Genomic DNA, 10422 nt, shown 5'->3' on the forward strand with positions numbered 1-10422 from the left:
AGGGCTCCCCAGGGGCCAGCAGCTGCCCTGTCCCCACCCCCGACAAGGTCCCCACCCTGCCCGCCCCTGGAAAGCTCTCTCAGTCCTCCCTTGCCCTTCGAGGAGGCTCATGCTTTTTTCATTCATTTTCTGTTGCAGTGAGGCCTCAGCAGGAGCCATGGGCACACAGGGCTGCAAGGGTCTGGGAAAACCAGGGGAGAGCATCATGCTCGCTCAGGACTAGAAATCTGTCTTGGAAAGCACCTCGGCTTCAGCAGATACAAGCAGGGCCAGCGGCACAGCTCTGCCCAAAGGCCCTCCCCACCACCCTGCCCTGCCCTGCCCTGCCCTGCCCTGCCCGGCCCAGGCTCCTGCGGGCTCACACCTCACCTGGGATCTTGAGGTTGAGGTCACAGGTGCTGCCGATGCTGGCGATGGAAGGCGCCTGCCTGCGCCGGGTGATGCTTTCCTTCATGCGACCCTCACCGGTGACCTTCACTGTGAAGGGGCTTCCTGTAGGGGGAGAGATGGTCAGGCAGCTCAGACCGCCTGCCATGGGCCTCCTGGCCTCTCACCACCCAGCCGCAACCCAGAGCCTTACCAGGCACGTGCTTGTCTGCAAACTTGATGTTGATGATGTAGGTGCCGGGTTCCGTGGGGCAGTAGGTGACTTTGCATGTGCCGTCCTCCATGTCTTCACAGTTGATGTCCACCTTGCTAGGGCCTTCAATACTCAGCCCCAGGCCTCCGTAACCTGGTGGGAAACGAGACATGTCTCCCTCAGTCCCTACTCTGCTCTCCCCTCTCCAAACCGCAGGCTCCATCTGGAATGGGCACCCAAGGTGGGTAGTCACCACTAAGGAAAGATGGTGCCGTGTCAGGGAGGGGGAGCCAGGCACTGACCCAGAGAGTCTGGAAAATTCCCTAAGGGAGGCCGCTTGGGTTCCAGTAAGCAAGGGGGAGGCAGACTCCTGACAGCTGAGCTTTCTCTCAAACCTGAGAGAACTGACATGAGGACATTCACTTCCCCCTAACTAGGTCCCAGAACATGAATCCCAACAGCGACTGGGCCAGGAAGTTCAGGGAGGAGGGTGTGGCCAAGGGGGCGCTGGGCAGGAAAGAAGGACAAGTCCTCACTGGAGGGGTCTCTAGGGCAAGCACCTGCATTACGCGTGTCCACGATGAACTCGGCCACCTGGAAGGTGTGTCCCTCGGAGAGGCCCTTGCCCCAGACCCGCACCTTGCTAGCGTCCCCGATCTCAGACGGCCCCACCAGGATCTTGAAGGGGCTGTTGGTGACGTGCTTGCCACTCTTGCGCACGCTCACCACGTGCTCCCCAACCTCCTTGGGGGTGAAGGAGATGCCTGTGGAGAGGTGGGGGTCAGACATGGAGCCCTGGGCCTGGCCCCACTCAGGGCTTCTTCCTCCCGAAGCCCCTTCCATGGCCGCACACTCACCAATGTGCCGGTTGGGCAGGCGCTTCAGCAGGCAGGGCTCCTCGTTGCCTGAGGGGGCACGGATGCTGGCGGTCAGCTGGCTCAGGTCACTCTCGGTGATCTTCAGCGACACGTCCGTGGAGGTGCCCACGTTCAGCTGTGACGTCCTCATGGAGTCATCGCCTGGTGGTGGAGTTGGGGTGTCAGGCAGTTGTGACTCTAGGCAGGCCCTGCCTTCATAGGGCTCAGGAGACCTCCTAGCACATCCCACTGACTCAACAGACTGGGGATTCCTCACATGCGGAGACGCCCAAGGCCTGGACGAGCTCAGTCTTCATTCAGACATTAGCAGCCAAAGAGTATGGACAGGGCCTGCACCCCAACAGCCCTGAATGGGTGAAATCCCTAATTTGTGTATTTTTATCCGGAGTCACGTGGTTTCCTACACCGGACCAGATGACACAAACCCTTTACTCTCTCTGTGGCTCTGATCAAGTTGCTTACCTCTCTGGGCTTCCTGGTTTCCTCATCTATCAAAAGGGATTATCAATACCCTAACCTCAAAAGAATTACTTCAAAGACTAAATGTGAAGATGTGTTTTAAAGCACGGGAGTGGTTGGCTGTTTCTTACTTGCTATAGAGAATAGAATTCCTTGCATTTGTCCAAAAATGACCCCTTCCACCTTGTAGGATGCTACCCTCAAGCCCCAGTGACTTGAACATGCTGAGCTTGCATGTCTGGTGTGTGTCAGGCGTCTGTGCCCACACGTCCCCCACCTGTGATCTTGGCTGTGAAGGGGCTCCCTGGGATGTGCTTGTCGTCGAAGCGCACGATGATGCTGTAGTCTCCTGGTGCTGTGGGGAGGTAGGACACGGTGCAGGTGCCGTCCTTGTTGTCCTTGCAGGTGATCTCTGCCTTGGATGGGCCCTCCACGGCCAGGGACAGACCCCCTGTAGGCAAAGGCAGGGCTGAGATCAGAGGTCCTGCCCTCACCCCTGCACCTGGCTGGCTCCCACCCAGCCCCCTGCGCGCAGCTCCCCTCACCTTCCCCAGCATCTTTGGTGACAATGGTGAAGGTGGCCGGCTTGTTGACCATGCCGTGGCTTAAGCCAGGCCCATAGGCGCTGACATGGCGGCTATTGATGGCATCCACGTAGAACTGCAGGGGGCTCCCTGGTAAGGACAGAGAAGGGGGCTGGGTTAGTAGCGAGGACAGTGGCTGCCTGAGCCCACCTCAGGCCCCAGCACCATCCAGCAGCCTCCCTACTGAGCATCTTTGCCACTAGTGCAAGTCTGCCTCCCAACAGGCTATCAGCCTCCCCAGGGCCTCCCAGGCTATCTGCACACAGTAGGCACTTAATAAATGTTTGTTGAAAGAAGGCATGCAAGAATGACGTTACTGTGTGCTCTCAGTCCAGCCCGGCTCAGCCTGACTCACCGGGGATGTGGTTGCCGTCATACTTGATCCCCATCTGGTGCAGGCCTTTCTCTGTGGGCGCGTATCTCACCGTGATGGTACCGTCCTTGTTGTCGGTGATGTTGGGCCGGGCAGTCTTCCCAGAGGGCATCCGCACCTCCCCTGCCAAGCAGACCCAGTTATGTAGGGGACCTCAGCTTCTCCGACCACCATCCCCTGCTGTCCCTGTTCCTGTGTGGTTGTGCTTCTTCTACCTTAGAGGTTAGGCACCAGCCCGGGGCAGCGGGATGGACCCTGAACTGGGAGGCAGATGCCTTCAGTTTGAGTTTCAGCTCTGCCCAACTTGCTACATGACCTTGGGAGCTCACGCCCCATCCTCCCTGGGCCCCAGTTTTCATCTCTTAAGACAAGGGTCTGGGTCTGGACAAAGGTGTCCACCCCCTGAGCCGTCGTGCCTCCAGACCCCACGACAGTACCTGTGAGCTCCCCTTTCTGCACAGTGAAGGGGATGACCAGGTTGAAGGGCCTCAGCATGGACTCCATTGGCTCCACGGGCACCACTGGCTCCTCTGTGGCCTATGGCAGGTGAGAGAGAGCAGTCATTGGCTGGGGAGGCCTAGGGAGCTTGTCCTGAGCCATGACTGACGTCAGAGAAAGTGAGGCAAGAACAAGATGGTTAATGGTGAAACCAGAGTGGCCGCAAGAGAGGTGTATCAGCTGCAAGAGAAGAGGTGCCGTGCCCAGCTCAGGGAACCCTCTGCCTGACCCCCACCTGCTCCCCAAGTGGCCCCAAACCATGCCCAGCCCTTGCTACTGAGGAATAGAAGGGAGAAATGAAGGCAGGGGAGTGGGAGGCAGCAGTACCCAGCGTGTGGGGTAGGCGCTAGGCTGGTGCAGCTGCAGCACGTCGGAGGGCTCCTCCACATGGGGCATAGGGTCACAGGCCTGGGAGGCAAGGTACAGAGAGCTCAGGATGTGGCGGGCCAGCCTACCAGGTTGAGTGACCAGGAGCTGACGCAGAGAATGACCCTGGGACCTGCCATCCTGGGCTGCCCATGGGCCAGGATGGATATGTAGGGTGCTCTACCCTCTGGAGGGCTTCATCAGCCTGTAGGGCCACCGTGGCGAGATGGATGGGGACAGTGCACCCAAGGGTCAGAGAGGAACATGGCAAGTTCCTCCAGAGAGAACTGACCGATGCCAGAGGGGCCGCAGGGAGGGCTGTGTTCAACTCCCAGGTGGCTGCAGGGACACCAAAGGCTTGACTCTGGAGCACTCTGGGCCCAGAATCCCTCAGACCTGGGGACAGGTTCTGCGATTCCTTGCTACTGCTCGAGGGCCCAGCCGCCGCCCAGCCCCCGGGCCCTGCTGCAGCGGGGGCCTTACCAGCACGTGGAAGGGGCTGTTGGGGATGTGCTCGCCTCCGAAGCGGATGGTGATGACGTATTTGCCCGGCTCAGGGGCCGTATAGTAGATATCGAAGGTACCGTCGTGGTTCTCAACCACGTCCACGTCCAGCTCCGCCCCATCCGGCGTGGACACCGTGCAGGTCACCTTCCCCTTGCCTGCTGCCTTGGCGTCCACTGTGATGACCGTCTCCTCCCCGATCTGAATGCGGGGACCCAGGCAGGCACCTGCCACACAGAAGAGCCCTGTCAGGGGTCCTGGGGCATGTGCCCAGCCCCCCTCCATTCCCAGCTGCCCCCACCACCTCAGCCCATGACAGCAGGAGAAGAGGTAGAGCACTCACCCAGGCCATGGCCTCCGATGGACACTGGAAAGAGAGAAGAGAGTGAGGCCGTGCAGCACTCAGCAGGGGTGGGTGGGGGCAAGGGTGTGGAAGGGGCGGGTTCTTGGACCAACAGTCCTCAGGGGACTGGGCCAGAGACCTGGAAGAGCTGTGAGGGGTGCTGTATGGGGAGCAGAGGCAGAGGAAGCAGGTGCGTGCCCACCTGTGACGAGGCACTTGCTGGCATCCCCAGTGGGGAGGGCATGGATGCGGAAGGGCGAGTAGGGGATCTCGTCGCCACCGTACTTGATGGTGATGGTGTACCGGCCGCTCATGTCTGGCAGGTAGGACACGGTGTACGTGCCATCTCCGTTGTCTCGGATGTTGGCCTTCTTGGGCTTACCCTCGGGGTCCTGGGGAGAAGCAGAGGTTAAGGCCCGCCTGTGCCGGAGCCTGACCTGGGAGGTGGGCAAGGCGTGCACTCACCAGAATCTGGACAGTGAGCAAGCCCTCCCCAGCGTCCCGGGCATCGATGGTGAACTCCACGGGCAGGCTGGCAGGGATGCCGGAGGCGTTGAGGCCAGGGCCGCTGGCCCGCACCTTGCTGGCATCGTGGGCTGGGAGCACCTTGATCTTGAAGGGGCTTCAGGGGCAGAAGAGATGCATAGTTGGCTGGGGGGCAGGGGGCAGGAGTCCTCCCCACAGACATGAGCTGGAGGGATGACTTCTTGAGGCAGGGAGGATGGGCCCGTTCCCAGGAGCCAGAGTGCATCCTGAGTCTTGTGGGAGGGTCACTGGGGGATGCCCTTGACAGAGCCTGAGCACTTCTCCATCCAGGGAAGATGCTGCGGTTTGTTTAAAGGGGAAGGCACACAGGCTGCCCTCTCCTGCCTCCCGCCTCTCCCCGAGGTGCTCATTTAGGGCTGCATGCTGGGAAAGAGCCCAAAGAGAGGCCCTGAGGCTGTGCTGCCCCCAGGGTGGGGAGGACAGGGAGGGAGCCCTGAGGAAGAGTGGGATGGAGCTGGGACAAGTGGAAGGGACACTCCCAGGGCCCAGCGGTGGCCTTGGCAGGAGCTACCCAGAGCTCCGCGCAGCACGGGAGCCGCAGATTGGTCCTTACCTGCGTGGAACCTCCTGGTCAGCATACTTGACGGCGACTGTGTACGGCCCGTCGGTGGCAGGGGTGTAGTGGACGGTGTGGGTGCCATCTCCATTGTCACGCACCTCCACCGGCTCAGCCACACCTGGGCAAGGGAAGCAGGGTCAGCAGAGCCTCTGGCACTCAGGCCCCACCTCCCTCCACCCTGCCCTAGACATTCCGTACCTGTGGGGCCCAGCACAGCCACCTGCAGGGGGGCCCGGCCAGCTTGGCTGCAGTCCACCGTGAAGGTCTGGGGAACGCGGGCCCTGACACCAGCCCCCAGCCCTGGTCCCGAGCACTTCACCTTCCCAGGGTCTACCACATCCTTCACCGGCACCCGGAATGGGCTTCCTGTAAAAGGAGAAGGCCATCAGCCCTGCCCACCTGCTGGGAGGGCCTCTCACACTGAAGAACTGGCGGGGGTGGGGGGTGGGTTGGACGTTTCCCGGCCTTTGAAAGGCCCAGGGAGGCCAGAGCCACACGTGCCAAAGCTTCGACACTTCGGAACTTGCTAAGACAACGTAAACCAGGATAAATAAACTGGACTGCAGACTGAGGGCGGACAAACCTCACTCACTTGGGCCACAGGCTGAAAGAAGGCCCTCCTAAATGAATAAAATGTTGAAAATGGGACGTTTTAAAAAGACATTCTGTTTTTTACTGTGAAATTAGATAAGAGGAAAAAATGTGGCCAATTTCAGCAGACCCAAGCTCTGCAATAACTGGCGCCATGACCCACTCGAGCAGCTCGGCCCACAGGAGAGCAGGGGTTCTTGGCCTCGCAGACAGACAGGGCGAGGGCACAAGGCTGTCCTCACTACGCCAGTGAGCGTGGCCCGGACTGTGTCTGTGTGACCGAACCCACGAAGCCTGGTGCTCCAGGCACAGGGCCAGGATGCCAGTGGCGCCTGGGAATGAACTGAAGGGGTGGTTTCATCAACAGCACCCGCCGCCCTGCCTCTGGGTAATGCCCAGCCCCGTGCCTGCCCAGTCCGCGTGAGCTGGGCTCCCGCCCATCCGGCTCTAGGGGTGAATCTGCACACGACTTCCTTCCATTTCCCACCCAGGGCGCGGGCATCCCTCTCCCCCCATGAGCACCGCCCGCCCTCGCTGCTCACCTGGGATGGGCCGTCCCCCGAAGGTGATGTTGACGTCGTAGTCTCCGGGCGTGAAGGGGATGTACTCCACTGTGCAGCTACCGTCCTTGTTGTCCTTGCAGGACATCTTGGCTTCTGAGGGGCCCTCGATGGCCAGGCCTAGGCCACCAGTGCCGGCTCCCCTGAGAGACGACACCCCCATCAGCACCACTGGAAGCAGCGAGTGGGGATGGAGGAGCAGGGTGGGCGGGGGTGGGGGGCAGGAGAGCAGGCCATGGGGCCCAGCTGACCTGGACACTGGGGGAGGTTTGTTCCTGGGTCACCCTTGATGGGGGGTTGGGGATACTGAGGCACCCACAGAGGACAAAGGGGGCGGACAAGTGGCTGGGATCAGGGCCCCCACAGCATCAAGGTCACAGATAGGAAATGGGGAAGATACCTGGTTTCCACAGTGAAGTGATTGGCCTTGTTGACCAAGCCACCCTCCAAGCCTGGTCCAAAAGCCCGGACTCGGGTTGGGTCACAGCCCTCGGTCACGCCCACTCGGAAGGGGCTCTTGGGCACAGCTACCTCATCGTACAGCACCTCCACCAAGTGCACACCTGGAAGCGGCCACACGGAGGGGGTCAGGGTGGGCAGCCCCACACCCCCCGCCCAGGGAATGCTGGGTCAGCCCCCGCCCGCCCGCGCCCCCTGGTCCCTCACCCTCTTCGTAGGCTGTGTACTGCACCCGGTAGGTGCCATCCCCGTTGTCTGTCACATAAGTGTCCGTCTTAGCGCCCGAGGGATTGAGCACTCGAGCCGTCACGTGGTTCCCACCCGTGGCTGTTAGGGATCTTGCGTCCACAGTGAACTCGGTGGTCACCTCACGCAGGACTCCTGGTCCCAGGAGAGAAGAGCTCAGTGTGAGTTGGGGCAGCCGTCACATAGCAGCTAACCCCTACCCCTCCTCAACTCCGAGGCTGCTCCTTCCCGGCCAGCCTCTGTCCCTGTGAGCTCCAGGGCTGTCTCCCATAGCCCTGCCTTCACTCCTGTCCCCATACAGTGACATTCTGTTCACATCAGTCACCCCCCAGGCTGTGGGCCCCTCGAGAACAGGTCTCAGTCTTACATCCTTCTGCACCCTGCCCCTCACACCTAGCCCAGGGGTTAGCCCCCAGCAGGTGGTAACACATTCACTGAGCTATCTCCTGACTCTGGTCATCTCTGCCCCAAAGCATCCTTTTGTGCCCTCTAGAGGAGGGTGCTTAGCCTTCTCAGATCAGGGTCCCCGTCAGCTGATGAAAGTTGAGGATCTTCCCCAGAAAAATGCCCACAGGCAGATGCAATTTGTCACAAGAGCGGAGGCAGGGCTCCCTGCCCTTGCCCTGGGCTCCTTCTCTGGGGTGTCTGAGCCCTAAGGACTCTGGCTGACCCAAAGCCCTCTCTTCAGCCCACATCGGCCCCTAAAGCCGTCAGCCCTGCTTCCCCGACTCCCCGGCTCTCTGACTAGTGACTTAACCCGCTCCTGGCTCCTCTGTCTCACTCACCATGCGGCTCCACTCCAGGCCCCGAGACCTTGATTCCACTGGTGTCAACAGCGGGCTGCACGTGGACGCGGGTGGGGAATTTGGGGACCGGGTGCCCGCCGTACTTGATGGTGATGGTGTAGGTGCCGGGGAAGGCGGGGCTGTAGGTGATGTGGTAGGTGCCATCGGCATTGTTGTGGATCAGCACCTCGGCCTTGACGCCGGCGTCCGACAGGATCTCGATGGTCAGCTCAGCCTCGCCCGCCTCGGAGCAGTCCACAGTGAAGGTGGCCGCCTCGCCAGCCTTGCCTCGCTCCAGGCCGGGCCCACTGGCCCGCACCTTGCTCGGGTCAAACACCGGCTGGATGGTGGCCTTGAAGGGCGAACCGGGGATGTGGGCTTCGGCAAACAGGATGTTGATGGTGTACTCGCCCGGCTCCGTGGGCAGGTAGCTGACAGCACAGGAGCCATCACCATTGTCCTGGCACTCGATCTTGGCTTCGCAAGGGCCCTCCACGGTCAGCCCCAGGCCACCTGTGCCAGCCCCCTTGGTGTCGATGGAGAATGGCGCTGGGGTGCCCACCAGCCCGCCCTTGAGACCAGGGCCATAAGCACAAACCTAGGGAGAGAAGCAAGTATGTGGGTTCCCTACCCCTGGCTCTCCCGTGCCTACCATCCACAGCTCCCACCCACCTTCAACTGTGGCAGCCACTACAGACTGAGTCCTTATAAGACTTCCAGGCAAGGAAATAGGCAGAGAGATGAAATCATTTGTCCCAGTTACTGGACCTGGGACTCAAGCCCAGGTCTGACCCAAGGCCAGGCTCTTAATAACTAAGCTCTCTCGAAGGCAGGTCCTGGGGTGGGAGATCACCTTGACTTGGATCCTTGCCTGTGCCCACTCCAGCTTCTGCCCCTATGACTCACCTGTCTTCCCTACAAGCTCCCAACTCCCAGTTCCAATCAGCCTTTATCTCCTTACCTTGGAGGGGTCAGGGGGCAAGACACCCTCCACAGCAAAGGGGCTGCCAGGCACCGGGTGACCGTCATAGGTGATGTCCACCTTGTAGGGCCCCTCCTCGGGGGGCATGTAGCGCACAGCCTGGGTTTCCGCTCCACCCCCCGGCTCCAGCTTGCAGGGGATGGGTCGTCGGGAGGGTGAGGTCATCTTTACATCCAGCTGGCCCTGACCGCCAGCCCCTCGTGTGTTCACGGAGAATGCCTGTTCTTGCCCGACAGCCACCTCTGCATAGAGGGCAAAGGTCACAGTAAGCAGAAACTCCAGCCCATCCTCCCAACACCCCTCACTCCCAGGGCATCTCTTGCCCCACTTACTGTTGTTAAGGCCTTGAACCTTGACTTTGCTTAGGTCCAGTGGGGGCGCCACATTCACCACAAAGGGGCTCTTGGGGACAGGGTCCCCTCCATAGGTCACTGTCACTGCCATGTTGCCCTGTTAGGTACAACAGGGGGTCAGAACTGGGTGGCTTAGACATAGCCTGGCAACATGGCCTTGGCAGATGTGGACTTGAGGCACAGAGATCCATAGCGACAAAGGATGGGAGGCAGGAAAGGGGCCAAGATCCAGAACCGGCCCTATTAGTCTAGAGCAGTGGTTCTCAACCTTCCTAATGCTGCGGCCCTTTAATACAGTTCCTCATGTTGTGGTGACCCCCAGCCATAAAATTATTTTCGTTGCTCCTTCATAACTGTAATGTTGCTACTGTTATGAATCGTAATGTAAATATCTGATATGCAGGATGGTCTTAGGCCACCCCTGTGAAAGGGTGAAGGGAACCCAGGTCCTCATCAGTCAGGAGGGACAGGGCATGGGAGAGGGTGGGGCATACCTGCTGGATGGCCGTGTACTTGACGGTGTAGGAGTAGTCGTGGTTGTCAATGATTTCAAAGTCCCGCACGGCCTCACCCTTGGCAGCCCCCGCGAAGTGCACGTCCAGCTTGGCCTTGCCCGCTCCCTTGGTCAGCACCGTGAAGTGAGTGGGCTTCCCAACTTCCACACCTGGAGAGCCCACCCCAAGACGGTGGTGAGGGTCTGGAGGACACCCAACCCCAACCCCAGCCAGCCGGACCCGGTCCCTGCCCAGGCACCCA

The 10422-nt window shown here is 60.5% G+C and overlaps 1 protein-coding gene across 2 annotated transcripts in view; it reads right to left on the minus strand.

Moving 5' to 3' along the window:
* The window catches only part of FLNC (filamin C), a 27485-nt gene that overhangs the window by 4896 nt on the left and 12167 nt on the right, over positions 1-10422 (minus strand). The window contains exons 18-39 of one of the 2 annotated variants that reach the window (XM_006771391.2): positions 10161-10354; positions 9646-9763; positions 9293-9555; positions 8332-8929; positions 7508-7681; positions 7242-7404; positions 6824-6984; positions 5889-6056; positions 5685-5808; positions 5051-5207; positions 4788-4977; positions 4586-4609; positions 4222-4469; positions 3700-3780; positions 3312-3411; positions 2857-2997; positions 2463-2591; positions 2195-2368; positions 1438-1599; positions 1141-1344; positions 581-733; positions 370-492 (exon numbers count right to left, since the gene is read on the minus strand). In XM_006771391.2, the coding sequence (XP_006771454.1) occupies positions 370-492; positions 581-733; positions 1141-1344; positions 1438-1599; positions 2195-2368; positions 2463-2591; positions 2857-2997; positions 3312-3411; positions 3700-3780; positions 4222-4469; positions 4586-4609; positions 4788-4977; positions 5051-5207; positions 5685-5808; positions 5889-6056; positions 6824-6984; positions 7242-7404; positions 7508-7681; positions 8332-8929; positions 9293-9555; positions 9646-9763; positions 10161-10354 (3849 nt within the window). The remainder of the gene's footprint in view (positions 1-369; positions 493-580; positions 734-1140; positions 1345-1437; positions 1600-2194; positions 2369-2462; positions 2592-2856; positions 2998-3311; positions 3412-3699; positions 3781-4221; positions 4470-4585; positions 4610-4787; positions 4978-5050; positions 5208-5684; positions 5809-5888; positions 6057-6823; positions 6985-7241; positions 7405-7507; positions 7682-8331; positions 8930-9292; positions 9556-9645; positions 9764-10160; positions 10355-10422) is intronic. The other variant, XM_006771392.2, reaches the window with a different exon arrangement.

The sequence above is a fragment of the Myotis davidii genome, unplaced genomic scaffold (genome assembly GCF_000327345.1).
Source record: "Myotis davidii unplaced genomic scaffold, ASM32734v1 scaffold705, whole genome shotgun sequence".
NCBI lineage: Eukaryota > Metazoa > Chordata > Mammalia > Chiroptera > Vespertilionidae > Myotis > Myotis davidii.